Source organism: Lepidochelys olivacea (assembly GCF_965140295.1).
Source record: "Lepidochelys olivacea isolate rLepOli2 genome assembly, chromosome: 9".
In the NCBI taxonomy this organism is placed as follows: Eukaryota; Metazoa; Chordata; order Testudines; family Cheloniidae; genus Lepidochelys; species Lepidochelys olivacea.
In genome coordinates, this window is record NC_140419.1 from 55,928,597 (window position 1) to 55,945,467 (window position 16,871).

Here is a 16,871-nt window from a genome sequence, read left to right on the forward strand (position 1 = left end):
CACAGGGACCATCCCAATGCACAGCCAGCCCAGGGTCAGGGGGTGTGCAAAGGTGATGCAGTCCACTCGAGTTATGCCATGTGAATCTCATCTGCAGCTGAGGAGCTGGGCTGTATGGATATAAATATCGATAGTGTGTAGCCATTTCTGAGGTAAAGGAAACGGCCGATCAGCAGACAAGCATGCTGTGCAGCACTGGATGAAAGGGAAAATTTGGCCCTATGGCAAACCCATCCTCTTATGGAAAGAGCCATGAGATGACGTCTCACAGCACACAGCCGATGCTCATAGCACACAGGTAAGGACCTGTGATTGCCTCCATCTTTCAGACAGGCAAATTGAGACACAACACAAAGAGCTGCACACAGCTCTGTGTGCTGTGATCAAGTTCAGAAACCATCAAACTGGTTGGAAATGAAACAATAAAAACTATGAAACCATCAAAAAAGAGAGTTCTGAATGAAACAATGTGTGTGTGTGTGTTTGGGGCAAGCAGGGGAAAGGAATAGCAGCTGATTAAAGAGACAGATACTTTTAGACACCAATCTTTTTGGGTAGAGGGGTCAAAAGTCAATCTGAAACTACTTGTATTAAATTTAGAAGACGGCTTTAGCACATGGTTTGGATTTTGCTTCCCCCATCACTAAAGCTAATTAGGCCAATCCCAGAGAGCCCCTGCTGATACCAAACACATGCGTGACACAAATTACTCCTTCGAACTGGAATCAGTGCCTCAGAGTGGAACATTAGCTCCCTCTTTAAGCAGGAGAAGAAATCAGGTAGCCAAGAGGTGTGCACATGTATGTGTGTGCATGCGTGTGTGCTTATGCATTTGTGTTTGTGAGAGTTTTGGAGGAGACTACATTTGAATGAAGAGTTTTGAACTCGTTATCTGGACTACATTCAAAGAATGTGAGAGCAATAATCATGTACATAAATGCAAGTGGTGGGAAGTGACTGGATAGGGGCCAAGAAAACAAAGGTTACTGGAACACACAGCCAGCGATCTCTCTCTCCCACTCACAGGATTCTGCTTGGGCTTTTGTGTTCACATGGTTATTTCTATTCCATGTTATGTGACTGTGGGAATGCAGAGAGTCTGACTCTCCTCTCTCTCACAGCAGTCTGTCTCCACTGATTTCAATCGGCAGAGGTGGAAGGGAAAGCTCACATCTATACTACACTATGGCTCTGATTCAGGAAAGTGCTTAAGCATGTGCTTGACTTCAGTGGGATTTGAGCACATGCTTAATGTTAAGTAGTGCTTTGCTGAATTGAGATGCTTTCCTGATGCTGGGTCTATATGCATGAATATACATTGTCAGAGGCAAATGTGTGTGTATGTCTGTAATATCTCTACCTACCTATCTAGAGATATGATTGTGCACACAAACAGACATGACATGATCCAAGGCAAGTGTGTGTATGTATATGATCAGTGGGGTCCATTGGCACAGCTTTTTTGACTAACAAAGCCAGGCTGATTTACACCAGCTGAGGATCTGCTCCCATGTCTGTACGCTGGTGAACACGCACATCTGCACACAAATCAGAACGAAGAAGACAACCCTTTCTCCTTGCACTCCACCTTGTATTCTCACTCAGACTCTTTGCAGATCAGAAGGGTTGGATTTCTCCCTCCCTTTGCACTAGTGGACATGATGATGCAAAGGGCAGGAGAATGCAGAATGAAGCCTGCTCTCTGGATGTATATGCTGGTAAATGCACCACTGGCAGGTTCTCATCACTTGTTTTACTGACCATTTATACTCCAGTAGTGCCCAGAGGTCCTGGCCAAGCTCAGGGCCTCGTGTGCTGTGTAGACAAATGATGAGGAATACCCCAGAGGACAGGAGTGAATGATGCAGATGATGGGGAAAGCCAGGGTTTGGGGCTGGAGGAAGCAACTTTGCAGATGGAGAGAGGAGCCCAGGAGTCCAGTCTGGAAGGGAGGGAATCAACAAGTGAGTCAGAAAAAGGAAGGGGCTCTGGAGCAGGGGACTGAGAGCAGTAGAAAGGTCATGGACATGGATGGGATGCAGCTCATAACAACGCTGGGTGAAGGGGTGGGTGCTGGGGGCACCAGAGCAATGAGGCAGTGGTTGAAGAGAGGGGCCATGGAAGGTGCAAGGTCAGAGATGGAGCAATACTACAGGGAGAGCAAGGTGGAGCAAGTGGCCCTTTAGCTGAGCAAGGGCTCGAGGAGGCGGGGGGTTAGCGAGTGGGAGGGGACACCAGAGTGGAAGCTGGAGTCACTGAGGACAAGGTCAGGGATTCAGAAGAGAGCCAGGACTCCAGGTCTAAGAGGAAGGTACTTTGGGAGGGTCTGGTGCATGGTAGCTGGCAGATGGGGGATGAGAGAAGAACTGAACAGTGTTGTACTACTGGGGAGGAGAAAGGTGGGGAGCAGCAGGAGGGGGAGGGGTGGAGCTTTTGACCCACCTGCCTCCTATAGACCTTCACTGACTTTGCTGCTTGTATTTCTTTTCATAGATCCCTATGAATGGGCCAGATCCCCAGATGAGGTCAATCAGCTGAGCTCCACTGACCTCTTTGGGGGTCTCACTGATTTCTCCACTGAGGATCCAACCCTGGACATTGCTAGTATCATGCAGGCTGTGCACGAGTGTCTGCAGATGAAATACACAGCTCCAGGCCTGAGACAGCTTGTGCCTGTTTGCATTCTTGTGCGTCATTGCATGTGTCCAATTTAACATCCGTTGGTGTCTTCACAACTTTCCCTACAGTACCTTGCTGAGGGTCTTCTTCAGGGCAGAATTGTCCTGCTTCAGCTCAAAGACTGATTGCTCCAGCTCCTTGTTCTCCCCTTCTAGGTGGGCTACAGTTCTCTGCAGTGTCAGCAGTCTCTCCTGGAGAATGTTGTTCTCATCCTGCATGTTGTGCAGCGATGCTATAGCCTCCTGCTCACTCTGCTGCTGACGATGGACTATCTGTGACATACCCAAGAGATGGACTGTAAGGTTTTGGGGACAGATCCCCAGCTGGGGTAACACTGCTGCATCAGGTTGGGGAAGGTGGGGGCTTTAAGGAATTCTTATGCCTAGTGAGAGTTCAAATCCAGGCACCAGCTGAACAGAGCAGTTGCATTTCAGAGTTAATAACAGTGTGATGCCTGTACCTCTGTGCTCTACTCTTACAGGAAGCAACTACAAGAGTCAGACTCCTTAGAATAGTGACATGTAGGCCTATGATTTACAGACAACATTTTCAATGTCATGTGCCTAAAGCTAGGCACCAAAAGCCATAAGTAGGCACCTAAATTAATGGAATGATTGCTATGGGAGCTAGGCCCACGGGAAATGGGCTGGGTGCCTAGGTCTGAAAAAAGTTGGCCTACTCTTTTTTGGAGCAGATATCTTCTATCTGTAAAATTGCCCCTGGCACCTGGCAATACTGGAACCCGACATTCACCAGGCCAGCCTCTTGGTAATGATAGCATCTATGGTCCAAGCGGTGAGTGTTTCATCACATGTCAGGTCTGGTGAATATAGGCTTATTGGGATATTCAAAATGGTTAAAGAGTTAAGGTTAAAGATACAGGGCCAGCTCTTGGCTGATGCAAAGCAGTGTGGCTCCATTGAGTTGTGCAGCATACACAGTTGTATTTCACTGTTCCAAGTAACATGGCAAAATGGCTATTGGTAGGCTACAAACTTCACAGCAGACTGCTGTGCTACATGTCACATGCGAAGGGACACCCTGTCATGAAATGGATCATGCGGCACAGGAGAACGAGATGCCGCCCAACCTGTCTCCAGGCTCATTTTGTCACCTCAGTTTGGGAGGTGATGCATTTTCACACACTATTAGGCTGAGGAGGCCAACCCTTCTTTGGGATTGGTGCTGTGCAGATTGAGGCTGGTGTAAAGTGATGCAGTCACAGGAGGAAAAAATGGTTACTCACCTCTCGTAACTGTTGTTCTTTGAGATGTGTTCCTCACATCCATTCCAATTAGGTGTATGCACGCTACGTGCACAGTTGTCGGAAAGTTTTCCCCCGAGCAGCACCCGTCAGGTTGGCTGTGGAGCTCCCTGGAGTGGTGCCTTCATGGCGCTCAATATATGATGACACTGCCGACCCGGTGCCTCCTCAGTTCCTTCTTGCTGGCTACTCCAATAGAGGGGAAGGCCGGTGGGTTTGGAATGAATATGAGGAACACATCTCGAAGAACAACAGTTACGAGAGGTGAGTAACCGTTTTTTCTTCTTCGAGTGATTGCTCATAACCATTCCAATTAGGTGACTCCCAAGCCGTACCCAGGCGGTGGGGTCGGAGTTAAGGAAACGCTGATTGTAGAACCACTCTACTGAAAGCTGCGTCGTCTCTGGCGTGCCGGACGATGGTGCAGTGAGAAGTGAAGGTATGCATCGAGGACCAAGTCGCTGCCCTGCAGATTTCTTGGATCGGGACCTGGGCCAGGAATGCAGCTGATGAGGCCTGGGTCCTAGTGGAGTGTGCTGTGAGAGCTGAGATTGGCACTCAGGCCAGTTCATAGCACGTGCGGATGCAGGACAAGATCGAGGAGGATGTTCTTTGAGATGAGACTGGGAGTCCTTTCATCTGGTCTGCCACCGCTATGAACAGCTAGCTTGATTTTCTGAATGGCTTAGAGCACTCGATGTAGAAAGCTAGTGCTCTTCCAACATCAAGGGAGTGTAGCTGCTGCTCCCAGGTACTGGCATGAGGCTTAGGGTAAAAGACAGGCAGAAAAATGTCCTGGCTGGTGTAGAAGTGCGATACTACCTTGGGAAGGAAGGCCGGGTGTGGCCTGAGTTGCACCTTATCCTTGTGGAAAACCATGTAAGGCGGTTCAGAGGTGAGGGCCTTTAGCTCAGACCTCCTCGCAGACGTAATGGAAACCAGGAAAACTACCTTCCAAGACAGATACAGGAGAGAGCACATCACCCGTGGTTCGAATGGGGGCCCCATGAGCCTGGAGAGGACCAGGTTAAGGTCCCATGCAGGGACAGGCTGCCTGATCTGAGGATGTAGGCGCTCCAAACCTTTGAGGAAGTGACGAACCATATGGTTGGCGAAGACAGATCGACCAGATGCTCCTGGGTGGAAGGCCGAGATAGCAGCGAGGTGTACCCTTATGGAAGATGCCGCCAGGCCTTGCTGTTTCAGATGTAGGAGGTACTCTAAGATGAGGAGTACCGGTACCTGGAGGGGGTGTGTGCGACGCTGGTCACACCAACACAAGAATCTTTTCCACTTTGCCAGATACGTGGCTCTAGTGGAGGGCTTCCTGCTGCCAAGGACCTTCCTTACTCGTTCTGAGCACAGAAGTTCCATGGGCTTCAGCAATGAAGCTTCCAAGCCATGAGGTGGAGGGATCGTAGGTCGGGGTGACAGAGGTGACCATGGTCCTGAGTAAGTCGGGGAGGAGATGTAACATGACTGGTGTGTCCACTGACAGCTCCAGTAGTGTGGTGTACCAGTGCTGGCGAGCCCACACTGGAGCTATCAGAATTACCTTTGCCCCTCCCTGCGGACCTTGAGCAGGACTTTGCGCATAAGAGGGAATGAGGGAAAGGCATAGAGCAGGCGACCTCTCCAGGATAGCAGAAATGCGTCTGTGAGGGAGCCTGGGCTGCAACCCTGGAAGGAGCAAAACATTGGGCACTTCCTGTTGTGTCGAGTGGCAAACAGGTCAACCTGGGGAAACCCCCAATCTTTAGAAGACGAGGTGTATGACATCCAGTTGGATGGACCACTCGTGAGTGTGGAAGGACCTGCTGAGCCAGTCCGCCAGCATGTTCTGAACTCCAGGTAGAAAGGATGCTTCCAGGTGAATGGAGTGGGCTATGCAGAACTCCCACAGATGAAGGGCTTCCTGGCACAGGGGAGAGGAACGAGCTTCCCCTTGCTTGTTGATGTAAAACATGGCGGTGGTGTTGTCCATTAGAACTGCTATGCACTGGTCTTGCAGTCGGGCCTGGAAGGCCTGGCAAGCAAGGCACACCGCCCTCAGCTCCTTGACATTGATATGTAGGGAGAGCTTATCCTATGACCACAGGCCCTGTGTCTGGAGGTCCCCCTGATGCGCCCCCATCCCAGAGCTGATGTGTTCATAACCAGGGACAAGGAAGGTTGAGGGTTGTGGAAGGAGACTCCTCTGCACACCGCTAGGGGGTCAAGCCACCAGCGAAGGGACGTGAGGATCTGCCCTGGCACCTTGACCCCTGAATTCAAGCTGTCGCACCTCGGGCAGTAGACCAAGGCGAGCCATGCCTGCAACAGTCTGAGCCGCAGCCTACCATGCCAGGTCACTTAAGTGGAAGAAGCCATGTGGCCGAGGAGACTCAGGCACCCCCTTGCTGTTGAGGTTGGGAATTGCTGGAGGCTTTTAATTATGTCCGTGATGGCTCAGAATCGGGACTCCGGTAGAAGTGCCCACGCCTGGACCAAGTCTAACGCTTCTCCAATGAATTCTATTCTCTGGGTCGGTTCCAGGGTCGACTTCCCCAAGTTGAGGAGGAGAACCAGTCACTCAAACATGACCTGACCAAACGGATTTGAGTCTGCACCTGCGCCCTGGTCCGGCCCCTGAGCAGCCAGTCATCGAGGAGGGGTATATCTGCACCTGCTGGTGATGGTGGAAAACAGCCACAATCAACATGCACTTGGTGAACATTCAGGGGGCTGTTGAGAGGCTGGATTGTAGGGCAGCAAATTGATAATGTTTGTGGTTGACCACAAAGCGCAGGAAGTGCCTGTGTGCTGGACGGATTGCTATATGGAAGTACGCATCCTTCATGTCGAGGGCAGCATACCAGTCTCCCAAATCCAGGAAGGGGATAATAGTGCCCAGGGAGACTATGGAGAACTTCAACTTTACCATGAATTCGTTGAGCCCACGCAGGTCTAGGATGGGTCTGAGACCCCCTTTGGCCTTGGGGATTAGGAGGTATCGGGAGTAGAATCCCTTGCCCTTTAGCTCCTGAGGAACCTCCTCCACCACTCCCATGGCAAGGAGTGCCTGCACCTCCTGGAAAGGAGGTGCGAGGGAGGATAGGAGCAGAACTGGAGACAGTATTCTGCTTCCACCATGCGGAGGATCCAGCAGTCTGAGGTTATTTGGGATCAGGCATGGCAGAAGTGGGACAAACGATTCAAAAAGGGTGGGGAAGGATCTGGCAATGAGTCTGGTGCGCTGTCCTCCGACATCCCTTTAAAAGGCTTGCTTGGAACCCGACGATGGTTTGTTTGGGCCCTGGCCTTGTCTGGAAGGGGGTTGGAAGGCTTCCTTCTGCCCTTCCTGCCCCTTTGTCTGTAAAAGTCCAGCCTCGGCCGAGGAGGGTAGGAATGTTGCTGCAGCTGTTGGGGCTTGAACTGCTTCCGTGGGTTGCTGGGGTGTGCATACCCAAGGATTTCAAAGTAACCCTTGAGTCTTTTAGGCTATGCAGCCGAGAGTCAGTCTGCTCCATAAACAGGACCGCCCCATCAAAAGGCAGGTCCTGCATTGTCTGCTGAACCTCGGGTGGTAGGCCCGAGGCTTGCAACCATAAGGTGTGCCTCATGGCAATACCTGAGGACAAGGTGCACGCTGCTGAGTCCGCAGAGTCCAGTAAGGCCTGTAAAGAGGTCCGTGCCACCGCCCTGCCCTCCTCTACTATGGCCCCAAACTCCTCCCTGGACTGAGTTGGCACAAGCTCCTGGAACTTGAGCATCGGGTTCCAGGAGTTGAAGTTATATCGGCTCAGAATTGCTGGCTGGTTGGCAATCCTGAGCTGGATCCCCCCGACCCCCGTAGAGTACACTTTACGCCCAAACAAGTCCAGGAACTTGGCCTCCTTGGACTTGGGTGCTGGGGCCTGCTGCCCCTGCCTCTCTTTCTCATTTACAGCCACAACCACCAATGAACAGGGCTGCGGGTGCGTAAAGAGGTATTCGTACCCCTTTGAGGGCACAAAGTACTTCCTCTCAATGCCCTTGGCTGTGGGAGGGATGGAGGCCAGAGTCTGCTAGATAGTCTTGGCATTGGCCTATATAATTTTGATGAGGGGCAGAGCCACCCTTGAAGGACCTTCTGGGGCTAAAATGTTGACCACTGGGTCTTCTGACTTCACCACCTCCTCAGCTTGCAGGCCCATGTTGAGTGCCACCCTGCACAGGAATTCCTGGTGGGTGCAGCTGTCTACAGGAGGCGGTCCAGAGATGGAACTGCCTGCGATGGCCTTGTCTGGGGAGGAGGATGAAGAGGCTAATGGGGGAACAGGGTTCTCCTGCCCCTCCTGCTCATCAGGAGCCTGACAACCTGTGTCACTGGTAGCCCCAGGCTCAGGAACTGGAGTTGGAGTTGGTTCTAAGTGGAGACAGGGGCATGGCCCTTCAGCACCCCTAAGGGTGGGGCAACTGGCTGAGGCCTCTGCCACCCTTGGTTCAGAGGTGGCCAATTGGGAACCTTTAGACTGGGTGCCGTGGGCCTGGTGGTACACCCATGGGATCCAAAATGGCCACTGTGCTGGTCCCTGCCACTGTGCAGGCCATGGTCCTGCCCCCACCTCAGAGTGTCCATGGCCAGACTGGTGCTGGTCCTGCTCCAAATACCTAGATCCCACCTCCGAGTATGAGCACTGGGATTGGGACTGCAAGGGCCAGGGTGGAGCCAAGTGGCGCTGAGCTGGGGAGCGGTGCCGCGACCTGGAGCTACGCGGGGTCGTCAAGCAGCATCGGGACCATTGCCAGGTCCAGGACCTGCTTTGTGAAGGAGACTGACGTGCAGATCGGTGTCACGAGTGGGAGCGCTGGCGTGACCTGGAGCGGTGCCACGATTGCGAGCAGTGCTGGTACTCCGAGTGGTGCTGGGACTCGATCAGCGGTGCCAACCGCTGGATCATTTCTGGTTTGCCTCGAGATGGCACCATACGATGCGGTACTGGAGGCTAGGCGCGAATCCTCGGCGCTGTCATGGTGATGAGGTCCCTCGCTGCCACAAAGGTGTCTGGAGTGGATGGCAGCTCCAACTCCTCGATGATGTGGGTGGGGGAGTCCAATGGCACTGGACTCGACAGTCCCCCTTGCGGGGCCAAAGTCAACGGTGCCGTCTCCACAGGCTTCGGCACTGGGTGCTCCTCACAGGGACGCACCCCACTGGCCGGCTCCAGAGGGGTAGGCCTCTGGGACAGAGAGCCACTCCTCCCTTGTTTCTGGTGCCACATATGCACCAGGGAGTGGTGCCAGGTCAATCCTGCCAGTTTCAGTGCCAGGGAGTGGCAGTTTGCAGTTCTCTGCTACAGTCTATCCGCAGTGTCGCTTCCACCACTGCTGCTGGGGCACTACGCACCGAAGAACTTGGTGCTGGGTCCTGCAGCGCCGAAGGAGGCTGAGGGCTAAGTGTCGCCTCCATAAGGAGCTGCTTAAGGCAAAAACCTCACTCCTTTTTGGTTCTGGGTAGAAGCCCCTTACAAATCCTGCACCAATCAGTTTGGTGAGCCTCCTCCAGACACACGTTGTGAGGGTTGCCCATTGGCATGGGCTTGGAGCAGGACTTGCAGGGCTTGAACCCCTGGGACTTGGGCATGAAAGCCCTCCCAAGAGAAAGCAGTCAGGATAGAGGGTAAACCCCCCAAGCCCAACTGCTACAAACTACTACTAAAATAAACTAAATACAAAGATATAAGAAACAACAAGAAAAACAAGAGCTAAGGAAACATGGAGAACTTGCTAAGCAAGACGCCACAGTTCCAATATCCGTCACTGGCGGTAAGAAGGAACTGAGGAGGCACCAGGTCGGCAGGGTCATATATTGAGTGCCATGAAGGCACCACTCCAGGGGGCTTCATAGCCGACCCGATGGGTGCTGCTAGGGGAAAAACTTTCCAATGACTGTGCACACAGCGCGCACACACCTAATTGGAATCGATATGAGCAATCACCCGAAGAAGAACTGTGTCATTTTACACCACCAGAAAATGGGTCCCAACAGTTTCAGAGAGGACGGCTTTGTGGCTCCCTCAATGTTTCTATATCTGGTTTCTCTTCTCGACTTTTTCTCTTTGGGCCCAGTTCTGTTCTCAGTCCAGCAATGTATATTTGGAATAATTCTACTAGATTTACACCACACAGCTGAAACCAGAGTCAGGACCTCTATCCCTACCAGTCTACATTTGTGTCTCTTTCGTGCTTCCTCTTTCTGTTTTTTCTATTCCATCTTTTGCGGTCTTCTTTCCCATAATAAATACATACAGAACAACCAATACATAATTAAATACTACCCTACATGTATATAGTGCCTTTCATCCCACAGGGTTTTACTAACCATTGTATAAACAGCTATTCCTTATTTTATGTCTTTGAAGCTGTGATGGGGCAGTGATGGGACAAGCCCCACACTGGCAATGACAGGGTTAAGGAGAGCCTGTGGACCCAGTTGACCCCATCTGCTATACCTGCAACCAATGGCAGGTGTGGAGAGAGGAGCTGAAAGGTGGAAGAGACCTAGCCCCAGGAAGGAGAGTAGAGATCTGCTGCTTCCTTGGGGAGGGCACCAGCTCCAGATGAGAGCCTAAGGCAGCTTGTGGCATGGAGGAGCCATGTGGTGGACAGGATGACCAGGGCCAGACAGACTGACAAAAAGGGACCAGCCTCAGGGAGGCAAGCCCAGACCACAGGGGTGGAGCCCTGGTTTTGAAGTGCACTGTTTTCGTTTTTGGTTTGGACTCACACACACCAGAAAAGGTAAGACTTCAGTGTGCCATAGGAGGGGGTTGAAGGCACCATGGCATCAGTTCCAGAAGGGGCAACACCTGACCACTCGAGACCCGCACTGGAGTGTGTTGTGTCTTGATGTGCCACAAAAGGGGGTGCTGCCTAGACAACCTGGTAAAAGGGTCAGGCACGTCTGGGGTAGAACACAGCAGCTGGTTAACAGCCTAGAACTACACTACACAACAGGCTTGTGGGAAGTGAAGACTACTCTATGCAGCTGATACGGCGCTAGCCAACATCTACTTCCCCCAGCTGCAATTAGGCCCCTCCATTGAAGCTGACTCCGCTCCTCTTGTAAAAGGGATGTAGGATCATTAATGCCCACAAGTACTTGGGGTCACAGTTTTGTGCCTCAATGAGAGCCCAGTCTCTCCAGTGGCACAGGGCCCTCTGCCCCATGGGAGGACATTTGCTTAACTAACTCTGAAGAAGGCGTGCTACCTCCTGAGCCACCAGTCCCATTTCCCACAGCATGCTGGGTTACTTGGAGGGCTCCCATCCAGCTGCTGACCCTGCTTAGCTGGATGGGAGGGTCTGAGTCTTCCCCCTCCTCCCATCTTCTTTCCCCTCCTTGTTGGCACTTCCCCCCTTGCTATGGCCCAGCTTCTCCTCAGGAATTATGTACACTACCTGGTGCCTCGACTGGGATCAGGGCCCCCTGTACTAGGTGCGGTACACATGCTCCATATCTAAACAAGCAAAGGAAGCAGTATTATGAGGGGGAACTGAGGCCTAGATAGGCTAAGTGACTCACCCAAGGACAGACAGGAATATGTGGCAGAGCAGGGACTTGAAATCAGATCTCCCAAGGCTGCGTCTAGGGTCTTTAGCTCAAGGCCATCCTTCCTCTCTCCCCCACTCACCTCCTGCAGGTGCTTGACCTGAGCCTCCAGTTCCCTGCACCTCAGCTCCAGCTCTCCCAGCTGGTCCTGCAGCATGCGCATGGTGTCTGTCAGGCTGTGGTTCTGCCTCTTGCTGTCTGACAGTGCCTGCCGCACAGAGTCCAAGCGCTCCTGAGAAAGGAATGGGTCACTCAGAGGAAACATTCAGAACCCAGGCACTGACTGCTACCTCAGCCCTGCCAGGTCTGCCTGTTCTTAATGCCCTGCACGCGTTAGCTGGCATCCACCTGGCCCTTCATGTGCAACAAGATATATGCATTGTATATCCCAGTACAGAGCTCTGTCATTGCAAGCGTACTTTAGGCCAGGTCCCCAGCTACGGGCCAGGTCCCAGCTGTTGGCCAGATCCCTGCCTATTAGTCAGGTCCCCAGCTGGGGTGACTCGGCGTCGCTCCACTGGGGTCTGTGGGCCAGGTGCCCAGCTGGGGTGACTCACTGTCTATCCACTGTAGTCTACGGGTCAGGTGCCCAGCTGGGGTGACTCACTGTCTATGCACTGTAGTCTACGGGTCAGCTGCCCAGCTGCGGTGACTCATTGTCACTCCATTGGAGCCTATGGGCCAGGTCCCCAGCTGGGATGAATTGGCATAGTTTCATTATAGCTATGTTGGGAATCATTAAGAAAGGGATAGATAATAAAACAGAAAATATCATATTGCCTCTATATAAATCCATGGTATGCCCACATCTTGAATATTGCGTGCAGGTATGGTCGCCCCATCTCAAAAAAGATATTGGAATTGGAAAAGGTTCAGAAAAGGGCAATAAATATTATTAGAGGTATGGAACGGCTGCCGTATGAGGAGAGATTAATAAGACTGGGACTTTTCAGCTTGGAAAAGAGATGAATAAGGGGGATATGCTAGAGCTTTATAAAATCATGACTGATGTGGAGAAAGTGAATAAGGAAGTGTTATTTACTCCTGCTCATATCACAAGAACTAGGGATCTCCAAATTAAATTAATAGGCAGCAGGTTTAAAACAAAAAAAAAGGAAGTATTTCTTCACACATCGCACAGTCAACCTGCGGACCTCCTTGCCAGAAGATGTTGTGAAGGCCAAGATTATAACAGGGTTAAAAAAAGAATTAGATAAATTCATGGAGGATAGAACAATGAGGAGTCCTTGTGGCACCTTAGAGACTAACAAATTTATTTGGGCATAAGCCACTTCACCAGACTAAGCAATATATATATCACGGCACATGAAAAGATGGGAGCTGCCTTTCCAAGTGGCGGGTCAGTGCTAACGAGGCAAATACAATTAAGGTGGAAGTGGCCTATTCTCAACAGTTGACAAGAAAGAGTGAATATCAAGAGAGGGAAAATTACTTTTGTAGTGCTAACAAGGCCAATGCAATCAAGGTGGACGTTGCCCATTTCCAACTGTTGACAAGAAGGTGTGAGTATCAGCAGAGGGAAGATTACTTTTTGTAGTGACCCATCTATTCCCAGTCTTTATTCAGGCCTAATTTGATGGTGTCCAGTTTGCAAATTAATTCCAGTTCTGCAGTTTCTTGTTGAAGTCTGTTTCTGAAGTTCTTTTGTTGAAGAATTGCCACTTTTAAGTCTGTTATTGAGTGTCGAGGGAGACTGAAGTGCTCTCCTACTGGTTTTTGAATGTTACAGTTCTTGATGTCTGATTTGTGTCCATTTATTCTTTTGCATAGAGACTGTCTGGTTTGGCCAAGGTACATGGGAGAGGGGCATTGCTGGCACGTGATGGCATATATCACATTGGTAGATGTGCCGGTGAATGAGCCCCTGATGGTGTGGCTGATGTGGTTAGATCCTATGATGGTGTCCCTTGAATAGATATGCGGACAGAGTTGGCAGCGGGGTTTGTTGCAGGGATTGGTTCCTGGGTTAGAATAATAAAATATCAGGGTTGGAAGGGACCTCAGGAGGTCATCTAGTTCAACCCCCTGCTCAAAGCAGGACCAATCCCCAACTAAATCATCCCAGCCAGGGCTTTGTCAAGCCTGACCTTAAAAACCTCTAAGGAAGGAGATTCCACCACCTCCCTAGGTAACCCATTTCAGTGCTTCACCACCCTCCTAGTGAAAAAGTTTTTCCTAATATCCAACCTAAACCTCCCCCACTGCAACTTGAGACCATTACTCCTCATTCTGTCATCTGTTACCACTGAGAACTGTCTAGAGCCATCCTCTTTGGAACCCCCTTTCAGGTAGTTGAAAGCAGCTATCAAATCTCTCCTCATTCTTCTCTTCTGCAGACTAAATAATCCCAGTTCCCTCAGCCTCTCCTCATAAGTTCCCTCAGCCTCTCCTCAAACCTCAGGACAAGCTGGCTGAAAGGACTGCTAATGTTTGCTGCCATGGAGGAGAGCCAGGGCCCAGCCCCAAGCAGGCTAGGCTAATTACAGGGCTGCGCTGACATCGTGCTAAATCCACAGGTTTGTGGATTTCCAGACTGAAAGGGCCCATTCTGCCCATCTAGCCTGACCTCCAAGGGAACTCAGGCCTGCAAACTTCTCTCTGGGAGGTCCTTCAGCCAGCTGCCTTCCCTGTGATCTCTGAATGGGGCAGCTTCCCCTTGGGCCATGCTTCACCCAAACATTGGTTTGTTCCAAGACGTTGCGATATTTCAGCTGGGCAAACCCCAGCGCATTGGTACCAAAGGGAGTGTTTACAAGCCCCCGTTCAGGCTGAGTTCCACCTGGTGCTGATCCCAGTGCTCCGCTCTCTGGTGGGGCACGGTGCATCCTGCAGCACAGGGTGTTTGTGGGGTGGATTGGACCCCACTGGGATGTACACTGGTGGGTTCAGCAAGTGCAATGGCCTTCCCAACTGTGTCCAAAGGGCCAGTGGCTGTGCTGACGCCTTTCCCCTGCTCAGTCCCACCCCCACATTGCCTGCTTGCCCAGTGCTGAGGAGAAGGGGTGGGACCATTACCTGGAGCACCCGGCGGTCTTGCTCCGCTGCTGTCAGAGCCTTCTGCAGCTGGCAGATGTTCTCCTGAAGGGTGGAGGACCCCATGGAGGCATCAGTCAGTGCCTGGGAAAGGCTCCGTACCTTGACCTTCAGGTGGCTCTCCTCATCCTCTTTCTGGGCCAGGGAGTGACCCAAGTGGCCCAGCTCCAGCTGCAGCTTGGCTGATTTGCTCTCACTGTCCCCCAACTGGCAGCGCAGGGCCTGGACCTGCTCCTGCAGGGCCTGGATCTTGGTATCTCGGTCCACCAGGCTGAGCTGGACATGCTGAAGTTCCCCTTCCATGGAGCAACGGCTCAGCTCCAGCTTGGTGGCCCTGTTCTCGGCTGCCTCCAGGACTTCCTTCAGCCTCCGCTTGTCCGTCTCCAGCTTGATATCCTTGGCTTTCAGCCTAGTGACCTTCTCCTAAAAAACAAAGGTGACCTACCTCAGCAACGTGTATCATCCTTTCCACCACTGCCTGCAGTGTGCTACCCTCTCGTGCACGTGCTCACCCCTCCACACTCCTCACTTGCACGCCTGCTCCCCCCTAGCACACTGGCCCGCCCCTCCACACTCCCCTTGTGCACGTCGGCTCGCCCCTTTCTGCTCCCTGTTTGCACCAGCAGCCCGGCCTGTCCCTCCACGCTCCCCCCTCGCACGCTGGCCTGCCCCTCCATGCTTCCGCACCTGCTCCCCGCTCGCATGCCAGCCCACCCCTCCACGGTCCCCGCGCCTGCTCCTCCCTCACATGCTGACCCGCCCCTCCATGCTTGCCCCTCACTTGCCCACCAGCCAGCCCACCCACCTGCCCCTCCACGCTCGCTGCTTGCCCCTCGTGCGCCGGCCCGGCCCGCCATGCTCCCTGCTCATGCGCCTGCTCCCACCTCACATGCTGGCCTGCCCCTCCACGCTCCCTGCTTGCATGCCTGCTTCCCCCTCACGCACTGGCCTATCCCTCCCTGCTCCCTGCTCGCATGCCTGCTTCCCCCTCACGCACTGGCCTATCCCTCCATGCTCCCTGCTTGGGCACTTGTTCCCTCCTCATGCGCCAGCCCATCACATTTCTCCCCCCCCACATGCCTGCTCCCCCCCCCACGTGCCAGATCATCACGCTCCCCACTCGGGCATCTACTCCCCCTCGCGCATTGGCTCACCCCTCCACACTCCCCGCTCACATGCCGTCTCTCCCCTCATGCATGCTGCCCCCTCCCTGTGTCAGCCTGCCCAGCTCCCCCCACATATGCTTTCCCTGACCTGCTTTGGCCTTCCTCCACCACTCCACAGGCCAGCTCCCTGCCCTGTGCACTGCTCTGCCACATTCTCTTTAACGCATGCCCAGTTAAAAGCCAGCGGCATCCCTGCACTTGCCTAGTAGCCTGGCGCCTGGCCCACGTCCCAGTGCTGTCCAGGGACAGCCCCGGGTGCTATATTAGGAGGGTTCTTGGCCTTGTGTGGTGTCTAGAAATTGGTAGAAGGTGTGTAGGTGTGTAGTGGGGCAGGGTATGGGGGGCAAGATGGGAGGACACAGATCAAGGGCAGCTCTGGCTTGGAATCAGGTTCCCAGTGTGACTGGCGATAACAGGAAGGGGAATTTGCCAGGACTGGATGATCCATGGAGTTCTGTGGGCTGTGATGGGCCTGTCCTGGGCATCCTGGCAGCTCTGGAGTGGGAGCAATCACCAGGGCCTTGTCTAAACACCGAACAGTACCAGGGCAACTAACAGTGTGAGGTGGCACCGGTTTAGCTAGCTCACAGCAGCTGGTGCCTGTGGGGCTCTACAGAGATGTAAACCTGGCCTGGAGCCGTGTCACGTGTCACCAGTCGCCCGGGAATAAATGTGTATGGATGAGCCCTTTCTGTAGGCACTCCGGGGGTCTCTGCACTCCCTAGAGAAGCACATTTGTCTATGGAGGCCAGCTGATCCCTAGCAGACATAGATAAATAGACATTAAGGTCAGAAGGGACCATTATGATCATCTAGTCTGACCTCCTGCACAATGCAGGCCACAGAATTTCACCCACCCACTCCTGCAATAAACCTCTCACCTATGTCTGACCTATTGAAGTCCTCAAATCATGGTTTAAAGACTTCAGGGTGCAGAGAATCCTCCAGCAAGTGACCCGTGCCCCATGCTGCAGAGGAAGGCGAAAAACCTCCAAGGCCTGTTCCAATCTGCCCTGGAGAAAAATTCCTTCCCAATCCCAAATATGGCGATCAGCTGAACCCTGAGCATGTGGGCAAGATTCACCAGCCAGATATCCAAGAAAGAATTTTTTGTAGTAACTCAGATCCCACCCCA

At 52.6% G+C, this 16,871-nt stretch overlaps 1 protein-coding gene across 1 annotated transcript in view; it reads right to left on the reverse strand.

Moving 5' to 3' along the window:
* The window catches only part of CROCC2 (ciliary rootlet coiled-coil, rootletin family member 2), a 218,213-nt gene that overhangs the window by 14,699 nt on the left and 186,643 nt on the right, over nt 1-16,871 (reverse strand). The window contains exons 31-33 of the mRNA XM_084638245.1: nt 14,553-14,993; nt 11,599-11,748; nt 2,751-2,951 (exon numbers count right to left, since the gene is read on the reverse strand). Coding sequence (XP_084494371.1) covers nt 2,751-2,951; nt 11,599-11,748; nt 14,553-14,993 — 792 coding nt within the window. The remainder of the gene's footprint in view (nt 1-2,750; nt 2,952-11,598; nt 11,749-14,552; nt 14,994-16,871) is intronic.